Raw genomic sequence first — 22,265 nt, 5'->3', positions numbered from 1 at the left:
GCTGCAAACTCAGCTCGGATCCTGAGTTGCTGTGGCTGTGGCGCAGACCGGCGGCTGCAGCTCCAACTCAACCCCTAGCCTGGGAACCTCCATATGCCGCGGGAGCGGCCCTAGAAAAGGCAAGAGGACCAAAAAACAAAAAACAAAAAACAATTTTTAAACATCTCATCTAGATCTAGAAAGCTAGACTAGAGATATAATTTCCATCTATCCCATGCTATTCAGCATGAGGCTTATTTCAAAAAGAACAGTCCCCCACAGAAAGCAAAGCAATTTTTTTTTTTTTCTTTTTTGGCTGTCCCACAGCACATGGAGTTCCCAGGCCAGGGATCAGATCCCAGACACAGCTGCAATGTATGCCGCAGCTACGACAATGCTGGATCCTTAACCCACTGTGCCAGGCCGGGGATCGAACGTGCATCCTGGTGCTGCAGAGACACTGCTGATCCCGTTGCACCAAGTGGGAACTCCAGTAATGTTTAATTCAATGAAATCCCATTCAAAATCCTCAAAACGTTTATGAAACATGTTAGCAGATGATTTAGAGTTCTAAAATTCATACCGAAAAAGCACAAGAAAAGCCAAGATAATTTTGTAGAAGAGATGAAAAGGTTAAGACTCGCTCTATCCAGATCAAAACATAATTATATGCATATAAAGCTATAATAATAAAGCAAAATTAAAGGCAAAGAAGAGTGAACAGTCTTAATTTTTGTTGTTGTTGTTGTTGCTGTTTTTTCTTTTTTTTTAGAGCTACCACTGCAGCATGTGAAAGTTCTCCGGCTAGGGGTCGAATCGGAGCTATCGCTGCCAGCCTGCACCACAGCCACAGCAACACCAGATCCCTGACCCACTGACCAAGGCCAGGGACCAAACCCACAACCTCATGGATATGGTTGGATTCGTTTTCGCTGCGCCACAATAAGAATTCCCAGTCTTAATTTTAATAGATATTAGTAAATGATAATTAAGATCCAGAAACATACAGAATTCCAACAAATTACTAAGAAATTACCCAATGGAAAAATGTGAAAAGGAGATGAATAATCAACTCATAGAAAAATAGCCTAACAACCAACAAACTTGCCAACAGACATAGTCTCATAAGAATAATCCCAGATTGGTAAACATTTAAGGTTTGATGTTACTTTTTTTTTCTGTTAAGGGCTGCACCTGCGGCATATGGAAGTTCCCAGGCTTGGAGTTGAATCGGAGCTGCAGCTGCCGGCTTACACCACAGCAACTCCAAATCTGAGCCTCGATGGCAACTGACACCGTACCTCACAGCAACCCCCTGGGGCCAGGGAATGAATCTGTATCCTCATGGATACTAGTTGGTTCGTTACTGCTGACCCACGACGGGAACTCTGATATTATTGTTGTTATTATTATTATTATTGTCTTTTTTAAGGCCGCACCTGTGGCATATGGAGGTTCCCAGGCTAGGGGTCAAATTGCAGCTGTAGCTGCCAGCCTACACCACAGCCACAGCAACACTGGATCCTTAACTCATTGAGCAAGGCCAGGGATCGAACCTGCAACCTCATGGTCACTTGTCAGATTCGTTTCCACTGCGCCACGACGGGAACTCCCTCTTACTAAGGTTTTTAACCTGCTTCTTGGTAGAAGGAAATATAAAAGAAAGTCTTGCTACATATACTGTGTGTAACAGTAAAATTGCAAGCAACTTAACTCATGAATACCAAAGTGGCCCAACAGTGACATAACACACTATGGGACTCTGCCACAGTTATGAGCTGTAATTAATACTACTTATGGAATATTACAACATAGTTTAAATGAAGTAAATCTGTGTAACCAAACAGAATTTCCAAAACTGATCATGAATGAAAACACACAATACAGAGTAGCTTGTAATATCAATGACGCAAAAACAAGCAAAGAAAAATACATATCCCAACAGAACCGTGATTCTCCTGAGCCGGAAGGGGAGGAAATGAACATCCATGTGCAATCCAAGGGGCAGCAGCTTGATCCACACATTTGTATAAGACGAGACTAACATGCTCATAACCATGACCCTCCGAGTGAGGCAAGGGATGGAACCCGAGTCCTCATGGATGCTCATCAGGTTCATTAACCACTGAGCCATGACGGGAACTCCCTAGGCCATTTCATATAAGGAACTTGAGCACCCTCAGACTTTGGCACCCGAAGGTCCTGGAGCCAATCCACTGCAGCTACTGGGGGACGAGGACAGAGTCACTACACAGTCCAGGACACATGATACTAGCAGCCTTGTGCCTTACTTTTGCTCTTTTTTCTTTTGTCTTTTTAGGGCCGCACTAACAGAAGATGGAGGTTCCCAGGCTAGGGGTCCAATCAGAGCTGTAGCCACCAGCCTGCACCACAGCCACAGCAACGCAGGATCCGAGCCGCGTCTGCGACCTACGCCACAGCTCAAGGCAACGCCAGGTCCTTAACCCACTGGCTGCGGGTCAGATTTGTTTCGACTGAGCCATGATAGGAGCTCCCCTTATTTTTGCTTTGAAGATAGACTATGAGATAGGTAACGCATGAATCAAGTGAAATATGGAAGAGATAGCCTAAAACATACTATATAAACGTGAGACTCTGCGATGCTGGACGTGGTGGCAGAATAATGATGGCATGATACTTATTGAGTATTTACTGCTATCAGGCAAAGTTTTAAATGGTTTCCGTGTATTATCTAATTTAATTATTTGTGGTGGTTTTTTTTTTTGTTTTTTTTTTTTTTGTCTTTTTGTCTTTTTAGGGCTGCACCCATAGCATATGGAAGTTCCCAGGCTAGGGGTTGAATTGGAACTGTAGCCGCCGGCCTACACCACAGCCACTGCAACATCAGATCCAAGCCGTGTCTGCGACCTACACCACAGCTCACAGCAACGCCGGATCCTTAACCCACTGAGCGAGGCCAGGGATCGAACCCGAAACCTCATGGTTCCTAGTTGGATTCATTAGCCACTGCGCTACGACGGGAACTCCTGAGCGTTCATTCTTAATCACATTCTACTGCACACTCTATGTACAACAGATCAGAAACAATTTTTCTCTTTTAAACTTTTTAGGGCCGCACCCACAGCATTTGGAAGTTCCCAGGCTAGGGTCGAATTGGAGCTACAGCTGCTGGCCTACACCACAGCCACAGCAGCAACTTAGGATCCGAGCCACGTCTGCAACCTATACCACAGCTCACAGCAACGCCAGCTCTTTAACCCACCAAGCGAGGCCAGAGACTGAACCCGCATCCTCATGGATCCTAGTTGGGTTTGCTACCACTTAGCCACAATGGGAACTCCCAGAAACAATTTTTAAAATTTTAAATTAAAAAATAAAAAAGATGCCTACCCTGCATATGTCCGTTGATATAAAGATTCTGGGTCCAGACTTGCAGCATCCACAATTATCGCTTCATCAAAATTTTTCAGAATTTTAACACTGGCTTTTTTCACACTGGACTACAAAAGAAATTGTGAAATTAGTATGTTATTCAGAAATCAAATTAGTCCTGGGTTTGCAACATGACAGATTTGTACAGTATCTTCAGTGTTTGAAATACATGAACTTGTCACTCAACCCTGTCACTAATGAGGTACTTAACAGCAATGACTCGGAAATGGAATCTCAAATACACCAAGAGAAGGAAAGCACAATAGTAAAATATACAACATACGCGTTTGTATGTCGAATGTGTTTTTTCTATATGACCTAAGTGTCAACAGAAGTGCTTATACTCCCAACTGGGCGAATCGCCCATCCTTCCAGGCAAACATATCCTGGCCCCTAAGTGTAAAGCCTGACTTCTGCAGCATAAAAACAAATGTTCTGATTCTCAGTGCGGCCATGTGACAAAAGATCAAGAAAACTTTCTTTCTTGTCTTCTCTAGGGCCACCCCCGCGGCACATGGAGGTTCCCAGGCTAAGGGTCCAATGGGAGCTGTAGCCGCCGGCCTGCACCAGAGCCACAGCAACGCGGGATCCGAGCCGCGTCTGCAACCTACACCACAGCTCACAGCAAGGCCAGATCCTTAACCCACGGAACGAGACCAGGGATCGAACCCGCAACCTCATGGTTCCTCGTTGGATTCGTTAACCACCGAGCCACAACGGGAACTCCCCAAGAAAACGTTCTAAAATGCCCAGCTAGTCGAGAGTAGCAGGCTCCCTCTAGCATTCGACCTCCCACTCCTCATGCCCACAGAACCAAGCAAGAGAGGGCATTTCTATGCAATGCACAGGCACGAGCTCCTCAGGAAATTCCACTTCTAAAAACTCAATTATACACAGACTCACAGGCAAAATGACTCATACACCAGACTATTTACTGAAGCTTCGTTTAAAGTAACAAAAGAAAGGAACACACTTAACATCCTTAAAAAATAAATGGACACTTACTTACAGGACACGATCTATGAGGGCAAAAGGGCTCTTCATGTGCCCAGGAAGGGCATCCCATGAAAAGAAAGACGCACCAGAATCGGAAGAGGAAGGACTTCCATGAGGCCACGGGGTAAGACCCCGAGACCAGAGGCCACAAGAAAAGAAAACCGCAGACCACCACTGTCTCTCACGAGTACAGACGCAAACCTTCAACAAAACACTAGCAACACGCAAGAAGGACAATATACTACGGCCGAGTGGGATTTACCCGAAGAATGCAAGGCTGGTTCGACATCTGATGGTCAATTAACGTAACACACCATACCAACACCAACAGAGTAAACACCAAAACCCCGTAAAAGCAACTCAACTGACAGAAAGAACATTTTGACAAAACCCAATACCCTTTCAGGATAAAAAAGCAAGTCAAAAAATTAGGCATAGTAGGAATGTCCTCAACTTGATCAAGCGCCTTGATGGCACTCTCACACCTAACAGCACAGTAAATGATGAAACCTGAGCGCCTTCCCTGAGAGATGAGCAATAAGACAAAGACGCCTGTTTTTACCACTTTCACTCAACACGGTACCGCAGGCTCTTGCCAGAGCAGTTAGGTGAGAAAAGGCCGCGCCAGGCATCCCAAGCGGCTAAGAAAGGAAACTGCTTCTATCCACAGACGACGTGACCGTACATGTAGCTCCTCAAGAACCCACGGAAAGACTATCAGAACTCACAAATGAGTTTACTAAAGTCAACGGTACAAGATACACACACAAAAAGCAGTGGTATCTCTACACATTATCAATGAAGAATCAGAAAATGAAATTAAAACAACAATTTTATTTACAACAGCACTGGAGTTGCTGTTGTGGCTCAGCGGTAACGAGCCCGACGGATACCCATTAGGATTCGGGTTGGATCCCTGGCCTCACTCAGTGGCTGGGCACCTGGTGTTGCCATGGGCTATGGTGTGGGTCGTGCACGCGGCTCGGATCCGTTGTTGCTGTGGCTGTAGCGTAGGCAGGCGGCTATAGCTCTGATTCAACCCCAAGCACGGGAACTTCCACCTGCTGAGGGTATGGCTCTAAAAAGCAGAAGATAATAAAACTGAAATAGAATAGCACTGAAAATAATAAAACACTTAGTAATAAACTTACCCAAGGAGGTGCAAGACTTGACTACTTCAAACTACAAAACACTGCTGAAAGAAACTAAAAGACGGCCTAAATAAATGGAATGCTATTCCAAGTTCATGGCCTGTAACACTTAGTAACGTTAAGTTGGCAATCTACAAATTCAATGTCATCCTGACCAAAATGGCAAAGCTGATGCTGAAAGTCACTTGGAACTGCAAGGGACCCGGAAGAGCCAAAGCAATCTTGCAAATGAAAAAAAATTCTAAGTCAGAGGACACACCTCTTGATTTCACGGCTTACACAGCCGCACTGACAAAACGAGGCACAGGCACAGATAAGGAAGTGGAGCTGAGAATTCACAAATAAACCCATGGGTCTATGGTCAAATGATTTTCAATAGGGGTGCTAAGACCATTCAATGGGTTTTCGGTAAACAGTTCCGCAGCAACCAGATACCCACATGCAGGAGAGTCAAGCTGGATCCTATTTCACATAATGCGTAAAACGAACTCGAAATGGATCAAAGGCCCAAAACTCTTAGAAGAAAACACAAGCGGGCAAGGGGAGTGATGACCCAAGCCGTGGTGACGGCTGCCCCACACTATGAAGGTACTGATGTCACACAAGCACAGATTTACCATCGGTGACGCTGACGGTAAGCGAACTTTACCTCAAAAGCAACAAACACACCCACAGGGTATCTCCATACCCAATGAACATGCTGAATATGAGATTAAGAGAACAATTCCATTTATAACAGCATCAAAACGAATAGAACATTGAGAAATAATTTTAATCAACACAAAACAGAGAGTTCCCTTCACGGCTCAGTGGTTAACAAACCCAACTAGGATCCACGGGGATGTGGGTTCGATCCCTGGCCTTGCTCAGTGGATTAAGGATCCGGCGTTGCCGTGCGCTGAGGTGTAGGTCGCAGAGGAGCCTTGGATCCCACGTTGCTGTGGCTGTGGTGTAGGCCAACAGCTGTAGCTCTGATTCGACTCCTAGGCAAGGAACCGCCATATGCCGTGGGTATGGCCCTAAAACGCAAAAAAAAAAAAAAAAAAAAAAAAAAAAAATACAAAACATACTTAAAAACTACAAAATACTGTTGAAAGAAATTAAAGACCCGAATAAATGGAGACATTCCACGGTCAGGGATTAGAAGGTCTAGTCCTGCTACGATGGCAATCCCCACACTGCTCTCTAGAGGCCAAGTGCGCCCCCCGTCAGAACCCTGACTGGCTTCACAGAAACTGACAAGCTGATCCTTAATTCACACGGAATTGCAAGGGACCTTAAAGAGGCACAACCATCTGGAAAAAGAACAACTAAGTTGGAGGACCCTCACTTTCTGATTTAAAAACTGATTACAAAGCAACAGGAATCACGGCTGAGTTAAGCAGGTATCATTTGACCCAGCAGTCCTACTCTGGGATATATACACAAGAGAGACGAAAACACTTACATCCACACAGACACCCGTACAGGGGCAGGAGTCCTTAACAGCCAAAAGGTGGAAATGCCCCAAATGTCCATAAGCCAGTGGATAAACAAAATGTGGGTGGGTCTATATAATGGAATGTTATTTGGCCATAAAAAGGAACAACATTCTAATACCTTGCTAAAAACGTACTTAAGTGAAAGCAGCTAGTCTCAAAGACCACATGGATGCATTTATACGAAGCGCCTGGAACACGCCAATCTATAGACATAAAGTAGACTAGCAGTAACCTAGGGCTGGAAGAATGCGGGACTTGAAGAGTTAGAGACAGGGTTTCCTTCTTGGGTAAAAAAATGTTCTAAAACTGATTGCAGTTAAGAGCCAACTCTATAAATAAATACACTAAAAACCTTTTGCTGTGTAGCGGAAATTGACAGAACATTGTAAATCAACTATGATAAAAAAATTAAAAATAAAAGCCACCAAATTATACAGCATAAATGGATACATCGTATGGTTTGTGAACCGTACAAAAGAAAGAAACGAAAGGAAAGGAGATAGTCCGAGCTCCCGCTGTGGTTCAGCAGGTTAAGAACCCGACCAGTAACCATGAGGATTTGAGTTTGATCGCTGGCCTTGCTCAGTGGGTTAAGGATCTGGTGTTGCAACAACCACAGATGCAGCTCGGATCCAGTGTTGCCGTAGCTGTGGTATAGGCCTGAAGCTGCAACTCTAGTTTGACCCCTAGGCCAGGAACTTCCGCATGATGCACGTGTGGCAGTAAAAAGGGGGAAAATAAGAAAGAAAGAAAGAAAGAAAAAAAGAAAACAAAAGAAGGGAGACACAAGTTTCTGTCTGACACACTGGGAATATTCCCTTTCTTTTTCTTTCTTTCTTTCTTTTTTTAAAGGCTGCACCCATGGCATATGGAAGTTCCCAGGCCAGGGGCTGAAGCCAAGCAGCAGCTGCACCTATGCCACAACTGTGATAACATCAGATCCTTTAACACACTGCACCAGGCCAGGGACCGAAGCTGCACCTCTGCAGCAACCTGAGCAGCTGATATTGGATTCTTAGCCCTCTGTGCCAAAGCAAGAACTGTGGAATGCTCTGTTTCTTGATCTGGATTTGGTTACATGGGTTAGGTCCGATTATCAAAATTCTTTAAGCTCTATGTAGTTACATGTAGCTTTCTGCATGTATTATTATACTTCAACAAAATGTAAAAATACAGGGCGTTCCTACTGTGGCTCAGTGGTAACAAACCCAACTAGTATCCATGAGGATGTGGGTTCAATCCCCGGCCTTGCTCAGTTAAGGATCCGGCATTGCCATGAGCTGTGGTGTAGGTCACAGATGTGGCTCAGATCTGGCGTTGCGGTGGCTGTGGTATAGGCACGTAGTGACAGCTCCAGTGACACCCCTAGCCTGGGAACCTCCATGTGCTACAGGTGCGGCCCTAAAGAGACCAAAAAAAAAAAAAAAAAAAGATTTCCCAGATAATTATGCAAAGAACTTCTCAGAGGCTGTAAATACATCGCATTAGTTGGTTACTAAAAGCAGCGGCTGCCGCGTCCAACAACAGAGCGGCCTGAAGGAACAGCATGATACCTTATGATGTGACACACCATGAATCCCCAGAAACACATGGTAAGCAGCTAAGTTTCTCTCTGTTTCTTCTACAACTTCAAACTGACAAGCGCGATCTGACACTAGCATCCCAACAAGAGGATGTATGCTGTTCCTCCCCCCAGACAAGGCAAATCAGTGGCTACCTGGGACGCCGAGGGGTCCGAAGCCCCTGGCAGCGGGTCATCAGGGGGGCCGCCGGAGCCCTGAGCTGCCAGAGAAGCACTCGCTCCCAGAAACTCATCTCCACGCACCGAATGGATGAGATCATTCAGATACTTGTAATAGAGGCTGCTGGACAGAAAGCCAGGCAGAAAGACCTGAAAGAGAGGAGACGCATCATCTTAAAGCGGAAATCAATACGCCGAGACGCCCCTTGAAAATAAAACTTTCCCCACAGTGCTACCGTTCACACGGGATCCTCCTTCCCGTTCCACTGCAGGCATTACCTCTTCGTGCACAGCTCACCCTGTAACTAAACCCACGACGGGTGTACGACTTGCAGGTCCCCCGAAACACCTGCCGTGAAACTACTGAACCGACTTGACATCCAGACCTCTTACTGACCAGCGCAGAGTCCAGCGAGTAGATATAATTTGTAACTAGATTTTTTCTGGTCTGTTTAAATACTGAACTCCTTGCGTATATATTGATTTTGAACTGCTCTCTTTCAGGTGAGCGGCCAGGAGAGGCATCACTGAGTCGCATGCTATGAGCACTGGAGCGCTGACAAAGCTACTGCATCACTAACAAGAATACATTACGGCAGCTGTTTTGACCCTGGCGCTCCAGCACTGGCCTCTGCCTTTTCAAACTGCTGTTAAATCAATGTCTAACAGCACATGCTTTTATTTTATTTACAAATTAGTGACGCTGCTAAATCCCCACGTTTATTATCGGCATTTCCTCTTACCGCCTTCCCTTCACACCATTTAGCACAATTCTAAATATTTATGTCTGTGTTTGACATGCGCCTTTCTTTAAACAGAGCTCCAGGAAGGCAGAAACCATGTTTGTTTGTTTACGGTCATAAAAACAATACCTAGCACAGAAATACTCAAAGTATTAGTGAATGAGGCATCCGTGTCTTCTCCCCATTTATCTACTTGATAGTATTCTTAAAAATTAGTGTCAGTTCCTTAGATACACATAGTAAGGAATTCTTTCTGCTTTTCTCTGTATTTTAACTTTTCTTACCCAGAAAACTTCGTCTTTATATAATACAGATCTCGAACGCTTCCTTTAAGATCAGAAACTTTTAATCTTAATCATGAAGAAGTTACCGACCTGGGCAACAGCTGCCACTCTAAGCCTGTTTATCACCAGCCCGTCACTGAGCTGCTTTTTGCTGCTAAGTCTTCCGTATTCCCGGAATTCAGATTTTATGTGTGGAACTAACAGGGCTTTCCTAATCCCTTTCCTCCTGGCTACACGTGACCTGTGTGAGCCAAACAACCTCAAGGGCTTATCCTGGGCTCGGCACAATTCCTGAAAACTCTGCTCTGGTCTGCGAGAACAGTGAGCCACTGACAGGTTCCAGCGTTTCATGACTGAGCACCTCTTCTGGGGCCCCAGCCTCCGGGAGGGTTTTGGTGAAACACCTGGCTCATCGCTAAGCTAACCGCGCCCGACACTGCCTCTTGTCTAAAAGCAGCAGTAACGACAACAGTGCTCAAGCGTCAGCACTGTGGACACGCCCCCGAGCCGCCGCTACCTCACGACACACACTCCACTCCCCTGCGTCACTGTTGGCTTCACAGTAACTGCGACTTAGTATCTGTATTAGCCCGTTTCACGGGTGGGGAAAGTTCCAGGGCTTCACAGCCGCCTGGAAGGTTCAGGCTAACACCCACCACGTGCAACCCCCAGCCCCGCTCAGACTCCCTGCCCCAGGGCCTCGGCTTCCACTGCTCTCGGACACCTGGCTTTCCCGCATCCTACGTTCGGGCTCGTTGCAGTTGACCGCTTCCGGGGTCCCATTACCTTCTCCATGGTGGTCCAGGCCTGACGTAATGGAGTGGTGAAGCAGTTAGGCAGGGGCCCACCTTCCCTGCAGATGTTGGATTCGATTTCCAATCGGACCACATCATCGAATCCAAGAGGATGTGTGGCTTGGAGGGAGAAGTACCTGTGGCAGAAAGACAGCCAAAATAAACCAAAGTCCACAGCAATCACAGCACCTTAAAGTGGCACCCACACCAGAATGTTCCATGAGGCTACTGCAGACCCAGGGTGAGGGCGCAGAGCTGCTGCTGTGGCCTTTATCCCCTGCCCCAAAGGGGCAACCTGGCACCTCGCGCTGTGCCTGCCATCACCCTTGGCTCCTGTGGAAGATTTTCAGGTCAAGCCACGACCGAGGCACAGAAGTCATGTCCACACACTTCCTGGGCGCCTGTTCCCCATTGGGCACCTGGGCAAGACACGGACCCGCCCCCCGCAGAGAGACCCCGGCAGAGCCGGCACCGGATGCAGGAGCACACCCGCACAACGATGTGGCAGACAGAATCTAGGCGCGGGAACTGGAGGCGGCACAGCACTGCGGCCCCGTGGGTGGGGCGCCAACACGCGGGCAGGATGACAGGACTCGCGAAGGAGCCGGCGTCAAGGGCAACGCGGAGATTTCTGACCTCACCGGGCACAATGCAACTAGTGTCCTGGTAAACTGAGGACAACGTGAAGACCAAAAAAGGCAGTAAAAGCAGAAAAACATACACATAAGCTGTGTCCTCACGTATCCGTGGCTTCGAACGCCTGTTCACAAGACAGACACAGAAAGGCTGACGAGGCGATGACGTGACAAGGAGCTGGTCAAGTCACGTGTGGTACCGTGAACTCGGCACAATGACAGGGCCTGGGGATATCACCCAGTGACCGTCACTTAAAAACGGCTCTGGAGGGAAAACGGGGTCCCTGCTCTGTGTGGGACTCGGCGCCAGCCGGGACCCTGCTGGTGCCAGTCCTTTGCTCCGGCCTCGAAAAGGCTCTTTTTTCTTGTTATCACTTGTCTTCTTAGCAAAAGGGGAGTCTCCCATCGTGCACCATCAAGCGGGCAATTACTCCGCCATGATTTGAATTTTTGGCACCCCAAATTTCTAAATGTAAATGCCTGCCACGTTCTTGTCGATCTAACAATATTTCTTATATCATATTTTCCCCCACATTTTAGTTTTAGAGAAACTGAAACAAACAGCGGACAACGTTAAGAATCACATCCCAGTCCAGGTTCCAGCACTCATTTGCTCAGTGACTTTGAGACGGTCACCGCCCCCCTGGGCCTTAGTTTTCTTATGGGCAAAATGAGGAAATGAGACCAGATCCCTCACCTGGCTGCTCGTCAGAATCCCCTGGGGGTCCTCTGGAAACAGAGATCCCGGGCTCACACCTCAAAGCCCGGAGTCAGAAGCTCCTCGGGAGGAGGAGGGGACGCCTGCTCCCAACAAGCCCAGGTGGCTATGCGGACAGGAGCGTGGGCCGGCCCGACCGAGACCAGACGCCCCGGCTCTTCCAGCCCCCGGGCCCCGTGGAGCTTCCTCTAGCCTCAAGCTATCGTCTCAGCACTTGCTTGTGGACACCAATGACACACGGCTTTTTCTTTACAGACCGAGAAAAGTTACGTGAAAAGGACAAACAGACCGCTTCCGATTCTGTTCACCGTAGGATGCTGCTGCCCTCTCGTTTTCAGGGGAAACTCTTGAGAAACGACACCGCGTTGCGTGGTGAACCCAGAGGCTGCGCAGACCTGCACCAGGAAGTGGGAGGTGCACTTGGTGGAGCCACACAGACCCCAGGCGGCGTCATCCGCCTCCGTCCTCTCCAGCAAGTTTCCGCGCCCCAAAGTCAGCTTCTTCAGCAACGCTCCCCCAGGTCCCCGCGACCGCGTTCATGTCGACGCCTCTGCCCAGAATGTGCTTCGCCGCCTTCCTCGGCCAGCAAGATCCACTCATTCTTCAGGGTGCGATTCAGGTCTTTCTTCCGGGGACGCGTGGTGAGCTCCGGCGTCACTGCCCTGCTTGCCAGGCAACCCTCCCGTCCACACGGGCCCCCCTCACTCTAAGAGCCGCGCCCCTTGCACAAGAGTGCAGAGCGGCGCCTCTGGGCTCCCTGTCGGCAGAGACGGAGCCTATTTCTCTTTACCTCCGAAGCACACACGCCAAACCCTCCGCACACATGCTCGCTGAATCCATCCATGCAGACTCACTTGTCGTACAAAATCATGGCATCGTTCTGGGCCTCCTGTCCATCGTACTGGCCCTTCTTGGCCGCAAGCTGAGACTGGAAGTTATCTGCTGCCAGCCAGAACTGTAAGATATTCACCGCGTCCTCTTTCTCCATGTACTGGGAAGGAAGAATATAAAAGAGCAAAATAAGACGCTGAGCAGAGACCTCCTCACCGTGTCTAATCTCCACATAAGCCCCACCTATTGAGATACAGAACATAAAGAAAAAGACCCGTGGAACAAGCCCCCCCTCCCCCGACCAAACAGATCCACTTGTTCAGTTAATGCCTGGAAGCAACATACATTTGAGATTGAAAAGTTTAAAAACATTCTTTTTGCGGGGGGGGGAAGCAAATAAAAACTAGTAACAAAACAAGCACCACACAGCTGAATGCAAACTTTAGTGAACTGGAGTAAAAATTTAAGAGGGATTAGTGGTTCCCTGCTGGCCAACAAACAGAGAGCAAACCACCCAGACCGAATCCCTTACATCTGGTCACTTCACCCGGTCCATGTGGCCACATCAACCTGGACAAACGCGGCCTTAAACTCGTGGCAAAGAGGCGGGTGAGGAAACAAATCAACTGAGTGAGGGGTGTACTGTGTGAAGAGGCAGGACGCAAGTGTGAGTCTGAGTTACGGCTGCGCAAGGCTGGAAACACCCTCTTTTTAATAGTCACCTGTTTTGCAACAGGAGAATTTCACCTGCTGAAGCCTCACAAATACCGTTCCACTACACCCTAGGCTCTGAGACAGTACCACGCGCACTGCTGGCTGCAGGTGCGTCACCGGGCAGTCCTATCGAGAGGCTGAAGGAACCCGAGGATGCAGGCAAACATTTTCTGCCCTTCCTCCTGGCTTCTCAAGTCTGCTCTGCACACGTTTAGGCGCTAGAATAAATGATCCAATTCTGTGCTTTTAGAACAGCTCGGAATACCTAACATCTGCCTCCTCTTCGAGGCAGAAGCCTCCCTGCATTTTTTTTCTCACGATTAGTTACCTCACACTGACTTTTCGTGTACCTTCGTCTCCCACGCCATGCAAATCCTCTGGCCATCTGATACAGCCTAAACCACTAACGACAGGACTTAAACCCAACTGGTCTGTCTGGAAACGACGGGTCCCTCTCACGCTATTGTCTGCAAGTGGGCCCCGGCATTCCCAGGTGAGGCCGGGATGCTCTGACAGAGGGGAAAGGAAATCGGACTTTACCTCAGAGAAATAAAAGAGGGCTGACTCACAGAAGAGAATGTCAGCCAGGTAAACAGTTCCACTGGTCAGCACTTCAATCTGGTATTTACAGAAATGGTGACTTCGTAGAAACTCACTAAAGTGCCTGCACGTGGACAAAAAGGTACAATTTGAGGGACGGACCGAGGAAAGAGCTCGACTGGGAGGGACACACTCTTTCCATCCTGTGCCTGCTGCGTCCCGGAGGCCCAGGTCCGCAGGGGCTCCCTTCCCAGGTGCGGGTCCTGCCGCCTCTCCCTGCGCGGAGCCCGTCCGCCTCTTCCTGGCTCTGGAGCCCTCCTGGCACTGGACACAGGCCACCTCACGGTCCAGGAACCAAAGAACATGCCCTATGGCTCTTCTTAGGCTGTACTGTCCCTCAGAGCAGCTACTACATCGAACTGTGCACAGCACCCGTTTCGGCAATGTCCAATGAAGGAATGAATTTGTAGATTTTTCTGAGGGCATGCAGCAATCGTGAGCCTAAAAAAACGTTGGAGGCCGTTTCAGCAGACCTCTGTGGATTTAGTAGTACAGCATCCGCCACAACAGCGCCAAGCACGCGCCACCAGGTTAGGCTGGCCGTCTCAGGACATGCGCTGCGGGAACAGGCACCCCACCTACTGGATCGCACCAGAGCCACGATCGCCCCCAAGCGACTTGGGAATTAAAAACACGTCCTTTTAACTTAGGAACGATTAAGATCAAAAAGGACAATTTGTTTTATGTCTAAGGGAAGTCATATAATTTGTACTTAAAGGAAACCACTAACCGAGATAGACTCAGCGTGCCTATGAGATACTATCAACATCCCAGGTACTTAAGTCCTCAAAGACACAGCTTGGTTTTAGCTGAGCCACGTCTACTCCTAGGACTGAGCCCGAATCCCCGCGAATGCACGACGGGAACGTGTGAAGGGACTTACTCCTGCTCCATGGCACTGAAGACTATCGACTGCGCCAAAACGAAGCAGTTGGGATCCACCTGCCCGTCTTCTCCACAAATCTTCGCTGTAAAGAAACGGTAAATAATGAATTTTTTTCTAAATCCAAACTGCACACATCTGCAAACCAAACTAGGAAATCACCATAAGGCATATAAATTATAAATCAGAAGGTCTTAGAGGCAATTACGAGACAGTACGGGTGCATGGCTGATCCTCAAGTAGGAATCAAGTCCTTCTAAGAATCTACACAAAAGCAGAAATCAAAAGAGTCAACAATAAAAATTAACTTCTGTCCATTAAAACCCCCCAAAGAGAATAAAAAGGCAAACTGGGGGGGGGGGAACATATATGACAGTTTCCTCTACACAAATGACAGAGTATTTTCACTCCTATGTCAAGGACGCTTACAAATTAACAGGAAAGCCTTGAAAGAAAAAAGTGAGCAAGGACATGAAAAGACAACGGACTAAAGAACAAACATAAAACGGCTCCTAAGATACCTGTGCTCACTGGCAACCAAATAGATATAATTATGGATGAGAACAAGGAGGCACACCACCTTTTTCTAATAAGTGGCACAAAACTGCTTTAGCAATCCAGGTGCTTAAACAAGGGCATGGGAAAACTGACACCCGCTAGTGGGCATATAAACTAGTGTATCTTTTTCTGGAGGGCAAGCTGGCAGTTTCCAGAATAAGCTTTAAGAAGGAACGTACCCTTTCAATCAGCAATTCTATCTCTAGGGCTGTAACCTACGGAGTTATGGATTTGTGAAAAAAAAGTTATCTGAAAGAAAAGTTTATCAAAATGTTATTTGGTAGAAAATTTAAAACACAAATTGGGCTAAAAGTGGGAACTGCCTCAAGAAAGGGTAACTCATCAATAAGCTGCTTCCTAGCTGGCTGTAAACAGGGCGGCTGGGTCGGCTTCAGGCTCGTGACCTGGGTGGCACCCCAGTGACCCTCCCGGCCGAGCCGTCACTTCCCGGTGCGTTTACGCTCACTCCCCTGGCCGACACACTGCGCACCCGCTCTCCCTATCAGCACCTGGCCTCTTCGCTTCCTGCCTCCCTAGGAGAACAGAAGAAGCCACCAGAAAGCACACTCCGTCCCCTCCCACCGCATCTACGAGGCCCTGGCGCTAGGAGCTCACACTCGCCTGCGGCCCCACGGGGGCAACCCCTCTTTTGAGCACAAGCCCACCTTCTTCCGCCTCCTCTGGACCTCCTCCTACAACAAGGGGTTGCCGGCCTCGCCAGCATCAACTCTTCCTTTCTAGAAACTGCCTCACTCTCACCAGCTGTGAACCGTTTGTGTGTCGCACGGTATCCGTGCCTGTCTCTGTCAACCACCTTCCGTGCTTACGACACATCACCTTAAACACAACACCCCAAACCACCGTCCCTAGACTCACACCCCTTCCAGCTCACCTCTGAGCAAAATGCCTCAGAAGAGCTTCTCCACTCCTCCTATTTGCTCCTAAGACACCTCCAGCTAAGGTTTCGCCCTCACGGTCCACCGTAGTGAACAGGCCCACCCGGCCGCCAGCTCCACCCCGTTCCCGGTCCTGTCTCCAACCACCTGTGACCTACCACCTGTGACCATCCCGCCTCCCAGACAAAGCTGCTCTCCTGACGCACAGCTGACACAGGAGGGCCTGCGTCCGGGGCCGGCTCTCCAGGCCCCCCACTGGCTCTCCATCCCCGGCCAGGCCTCCCCGGGACGCTCAGTCTCGCGGCTCTAAACCCATCCACCTGCTGAGCGCTTCCAACACACCCCTCCAGCTGGCCGTCTCTCACAGGGGGCGACTGCAGCGTCCGACTGCCCGCTCGGCTCGCCCATCACGCCCACGCTCCCTCCCCTACGAGGGGCAACTCTGCACCCGCGAGTCGTCAGGTTTTGAAAGAAGGCAGTCACGCTTGATGCCCTTTGCCCGCTCACACCACTCACTTCCGCATCATCGGCAAATTGTGCCAGCTGTACCCCTCAAGTATTTTAAAAGTTCTGCCACTTGGAGGACTGGAAGAAGACGGAGGCAACATCTACAGCAGAGCCAGGCACGTGGGCAACACAGTAAAAGCTGAAGTGGAGGCTTCTTCGAACTGTAACCTACTTGAAGGACAGCTACATTAAAACGGCATAACTGAAAGAGGAGACCAATAATTAGGGGAGGAGTCAAAAGAACGAGGTCCCAAGAGGAGAGCGACTGGTCTAAAGACACACAGGTAGTGAGCATTTTCGCATGCTCCGCACAGACGCTGGGGTGAGAGCGCTCAGATCCCTCGATCCCTGAATGTTGCCCCCGGCTCCTTCCGGCTTCTCCCTTTACGGGAGAACACGTCACATCACTGGTGAAGTTTAAGGACGGGAAGATGAGCATCACAGCGACCCTTCATTTTAGGATGTTTTGACTCAAAATTCTCTCCTTTTCTCATCTGCCTGACAGTTCAGTTATCAACTGGTACAAAAACCACAAGGAATTACTGGCCAACCGATTCCTCAAACAGCCAAATTCTAATCTATTAGGAGAGCTGACAGCTGTCCCATTAGGAACAGTCGGTTTGGGAAAGTCTAGAATGTGGTCACAACAAACCCTCACGTGGAAACGGAGGAACTCCCATGACAACGTTCCCAACAGAACCGCTGAAAAACCCAAATTTCAAGCAGATGGGGACAAGCCACCAAGAGTCACAAGACCCGTGTGTCACAGGCATCCCTGTGGGAAAAGACAAGGAAAACAATGGAAGCCACACCCGATGGCCTGAAATGGCCAACAGGTGCGCACTGAGGCATGGTGGCCACTTTAAGAAGCACAGCTGAGCCTGGATGGGGGGGCCCTACTGTCCCCAATAACAAGTTAAGACCGAAGGAGCCCCACGATGAGAAGAATCCACTACGGGTAGAACAACAGGCCCTATTTCACAATTCAAAAATACTTCATTAAATTAAGCAATAAAAATTCAAAACTTAGTCCTAGGACTTGATGGGAATATACGAAGTATCTGCTCAATGAACAAAGGAACCACTTTTATCTGCGATGACAGGTGCACCAGAGGTCTTTCTGATACAAGAAAGTAAAAGCTTTCACACCTTTTTCTTTTTACTTTGACATGTTTATGTGACTCTAAACACAGGTGTGTGTGACACAAACGACTTTCTGAAACGGTGTCCGTTTGCCCTTACGCCTGTGAAGCACTTTGATTGTTCTCCTCCAGTCTTTCCTTGGGAGGACACTGGCCCCGAGCCGCAGGCTGGAAAACACGGCCAAGGAGCATGGCCGCCGTTCACACTCGGGGGTCGGGGGTCGGGCTTCCAGTCCCGACTCCGACTGAGCTGTTACCTTGGGCAAATCACTGACCTCCTCATTTATAGGGTAATGACTCTATTTATGCTGCAAGGTTCCTGAGAAAGCTGACCGAGCTTATCAGTGGGAAGTGCTCAGAACACGGTCTGGGACGCATAAAGACTCAGTACCTGTGCTACCACTCCTGCTGTCATCATTCAAGTCAAAACCTAATAATGTGGGTCCAACAGACAAGAGGGGAACTTTTATTTATTTATTTATTTATTTTTTGTCTTTCTGCCATTTCTGGGGCCGCTCCCGCAGCACACGGAGGCTCCCAGGCTAGGGGTCTAATTGGAGCCGTAGCCACCAGCCTACCCCACAGCCACTGCAACGCGGGATCCCAGCCGCCTCTGCGACCCACAGCACTGCTCTCGGCAACGCCGGATCCTCAACCCACTGAGCGAGGTCAGGGATCCCACCCGCAACCTCAGGCTTCCTCCTCGGATTCGCTAACCACTGCGCCACGACGGGAACCCCGAGGGGACCTTTCAAAGGGCGCTACAGTCCAGCATGATGAGGTGCCCTGAGAACAGACCAGGGAGGGTGCGCTGCCTCTCGTGTTCCCGACAAGTTCTCGCCCTCAGTGTCCGTGAACGGGCATGTCTGGGGGCGAGAGCGTCCAGCGCTGCTTACCTATGATGTCGTTTCTCATGGCTTCTGTGATGGGTATTGGTTTAGCAGCATCCGGAGATATGTATTTGGTAAAGGTGTTCACTGCATCTTGTTCTATGCCTGCAAGGGAAGAAGGGGACAACTTCGAAACTCAGAAATCAACGTGCACCAGGAGCGGATCACACCCAGGGAGAGCAGGGGCTTGTGTGCCGTGCACCCAAGCACACGCACGCGCACACACACACACACACACACACACACACACACACTGCATTACGAGTAAGTACATCCGCATAACACACTTGGGACAGGCAAGGTTGCTTCTGCAGGACCTGGTTGTGGAACAGAGGACTGCCCTGCTCCTCCCCCGAGCTCTCACACCCTAAAGACACTCCCTCGCCCACACCCTCCTCCCCAAAGCAGGAGTTCAAGGACTGCTTAGACGCCTACATTTAAAGTGCTCTATCCAAGCGCACATTCCCGAACACATTCACTCAGCCTTCGGTGACCCTGGAAGGTTAAAACAAGGAACCTCAAACTTTCTAGTCACGGGACTTTGAAATCTTAACAATTATTGAGAAGCCGCAGCCGTGGCATATGGAAGTTTCTGGGCCAGGGACCGAACCCGCGCCACAGCAGAGAGTCAAGCTGCTGCAGGGACAATGCTGGATCCTTAACCCGCTGAACACAGGAGAACTCGCAAACAGCTTTTGTTTATGTGAGTTTTATCTATAGGTATTAAGGTATTATGAATTAAAATGAGAGAAAATCATTACTTCGGTTTAAATTAACACCATTAAATGTGTTAGAAGTTAACCATAAACATCATTTTTTATGGAAAATAACTGTCCTCTAAGCTGAAAAAAATTAGTGAGAATTCTTGCAACTCTATTTGTCCTGAGCGCAAACTGTCAGATTCTCAAAGCTGCTCTGGCCTTCAACGTCGGGCCCTTTCTGTTCTGGGTGACATGTGTCGTGCTCTCGGGACTCGGGAAGAGACGCGGTGTGTACGCAGCCTTCGTCCCGGTTCCCGGCACAGAGGAGCCTCTCTGTTATTTAGTCACGCCCGCCCTCGCCATGGAACCACAAAGCCCCTACGCGAAGTGGTCCAGAGAGCTCCTGGGCTGGTGGGGCATCCGTGTGCAGCACAAGCTCCCGTGCCGGGACCCTCCAGGACCCTGCCCTATGTGCCTCTTTATCTGGCTGTTCATTTCTAGTCTCTGTAAGAGCCTTTAAAATATACCAATAGGAGGGAGTTCCCGTCATGGCGCAGTGGTTAACGAATCCGACTAGGAACCATGAGGTTGCGGGTTCGGTCCCTGCCCTTGCTCAGTGGGTTAACGATCGGGCGTTGCTGTGAGCTGTGGTGTAGGTTGCAGACACGGCTCGGATCCCGCGTTGCTGTGGCTCTGGTGTAGGCCGGCAGCTACAGCTCTGATTCGACCCCTAGCCTGGGAACCTCCATATGCCGCGGGAGCGGCCCAAGAAATAGCAAATAGACAAAAAATAAAAATAAATAAATAAAATATACTAATAGGAGTTCCCTTTGTGGCACAGGGGAAGTGAATCCGACGAGGAACCATGAGGTTTCGGGTTCCATCCCTGGCCTCACTCAGTGGGTTTAAGAATCCAGTGTTGCTGTGAGCTGTGGTGTAGGTCACAGACGCGGCTCGGATCCTGTGTTGCTGTGGCTGTGGTGGAGGCCGGTGGCCGTAGCCCTGATTGAACCCCTAGCCTGGGAACCTCCATATGCCACAGGTGTGGCCCTAAAAAGCAAAGTAAATAAATAAATAACATAACATAAAATAAAACAAACCAATAAACATAGGTGTTTCCCTCCCTGAGTACTCTGAACCATTACTGCAAATTATTCAAAGAGGAAGGGGTAGTGGGCAGCCCTGGTTTCTAGCTGGTTGGCCAGGAGTACAGGTGACTGGCATCCGAGCTGGGGCTGCACCCTTAACCTGCAGGGTTTGCACCACCTCCGGGTGGGGTCAGAATGAATTCAGCTACAGGATACCCAGGCCGTGTCCACAGAGAACCAGGGAACTGCTTGGCGCGGGAAACCTGCCCATGTGGTGTCAGAGTGTTGAGAATTTAGGAAATGGTTTCTTTTTTAATTTATTTTTTGTCTTTTTTGTCTTTTCTAGGGCTGTACCCACGGCGTACAGAGCTTCTCAGGCTAGAGGTCTAATCGGACCTACAGCTGCTGGCCACAGCAACAGCCACAGCCACTCGGGATCTGAGCTGCACCTGCGACCTACACCACAGCTCATGGCAATGCTGGATCCTTAACCCACTGAGCGAGGCCAGGGATCGAACCCGCAACCTCATGGTTCCTATTTGGATTCGTTAGCCACTGAGCCACGATGGGAACTCCTTAATAGTTTTTTTGAGATAATTGTGGATGTGTTCTTCTTTGACACTACACCAAAATTTGAAAAATGTTAGTTTCTTAAAGATTAATTAGAAGGTAGAATCTGAAACCACAGTGATGAACTTGCTGTATTCCGTGACATCACAACCTACAAGTCTACAGCCCGTGTTTAAACAGTCTTTTATTTGTAAATGATTTTCTAACACCATGTTTTTCAAATATTTTAGAAAATACTGATTCACTGACTTATGAAGATCTGACAAACGCTGACACACTGCATCACATGGTGTAAAAAAAGAAAGCACACCAGTGTCACCACGGACTTCAGAACACTCTTTAAGCTGTCAGAGCACGTGGGGGGAACATTAAGTCTTGCAAACTCTACGTTTCACTTGAAAACTTACATTTCACTACGGGGCAACAAATACTGTTAGCTGTTTTCCATGAAATCATCTTAGCGGGCCAGAATTATACCAATATCAACCATAAATATAGATGTAAAAATGCCCAACAAAATATTAGACAATCCAATCCAGCAATATATAAAAAGGCTAATCCACCACAACCAGATGAAACTCACCCTGGGAATACAAGCTTATTCGCTATTAAAAAAAGTCAACAGGAGTTCCCGTCGTGGCGCAGTGGTTAACGAATCCAACTAGGAACCATAAGGTTGCGGGTTGGGTCCCTGCCCTTGCTCAGTGGGTTAATGATCTGGCGTTGCCGTGAGCTGTGGCGTAGGTTGCAGACGCGGCTCGGATCCTGCGTTGCTGTGGCTCTGGCGTAGGCTGGCGGCCACAGCTCCGATTAGACCCCTAGCCTGGGAACCTCCATATGCCACAGGAGCAGCCCAAGAAATGGCAAAAAAGACAAAAAAAAAAGTCAACATAATCTATCACATTAACAGACAAAAGAGGAAAGCCACAGGCTTCTATCGAACGACACA

The 22,265-nt window shown here is 48.7% G+C and overlaps 1 protein-coding gene across 1 annotated transcript in view; it reads right to left on the bottom strand.

Moving 5' to 3' along the window:
• Positions 1-22,265, bottom strand: part of AKAP10 (A-kinase anchoring protein 10) — a gene marked incomplete at its 3' end in the record, with an annotated part of 50,106 nt that overhangs the window by 5,308 nt on the left and 22,533 nt on the right. Inside the window, 7 exon segments of the mRNA NM_214138.1 lie at positions 3,352-3,461; positions 8,739-8,912; positions 10,576-10,720; positions 12,791-12,927; positions 14,022-14,145; positions 14,965-15,049; positions 18,964-19,062. Coding sequence (NP_999303.1) covers positions 3,352-3,461; positions 8,739-8,912; positions 10,576-10,720; positions 12,791-12,927; positions 14,022-14,145; positions 14,965-15,049; positions 18,964-19,062 — 874 coding nt within the window.

The sequence above is a fragment of the Sus scrofa genome, chromosome 12 (genome assembly GCF_000003025.6).
Source record: "Sus scrofa isolate TJ Tabasco breed Duroc chromosome 12, Sscrofa11.1, whole genome shotgun sequence".
Classification (NCBI taxonomy): Eukaryota; Metazoa; Chordata; class Mammalia; order Artiodactyla; family Suidae; genus Sus; species Sus scrofa.
This window is presented reverse-complemented; position numbering and strand designations above follow the sequence as displayed.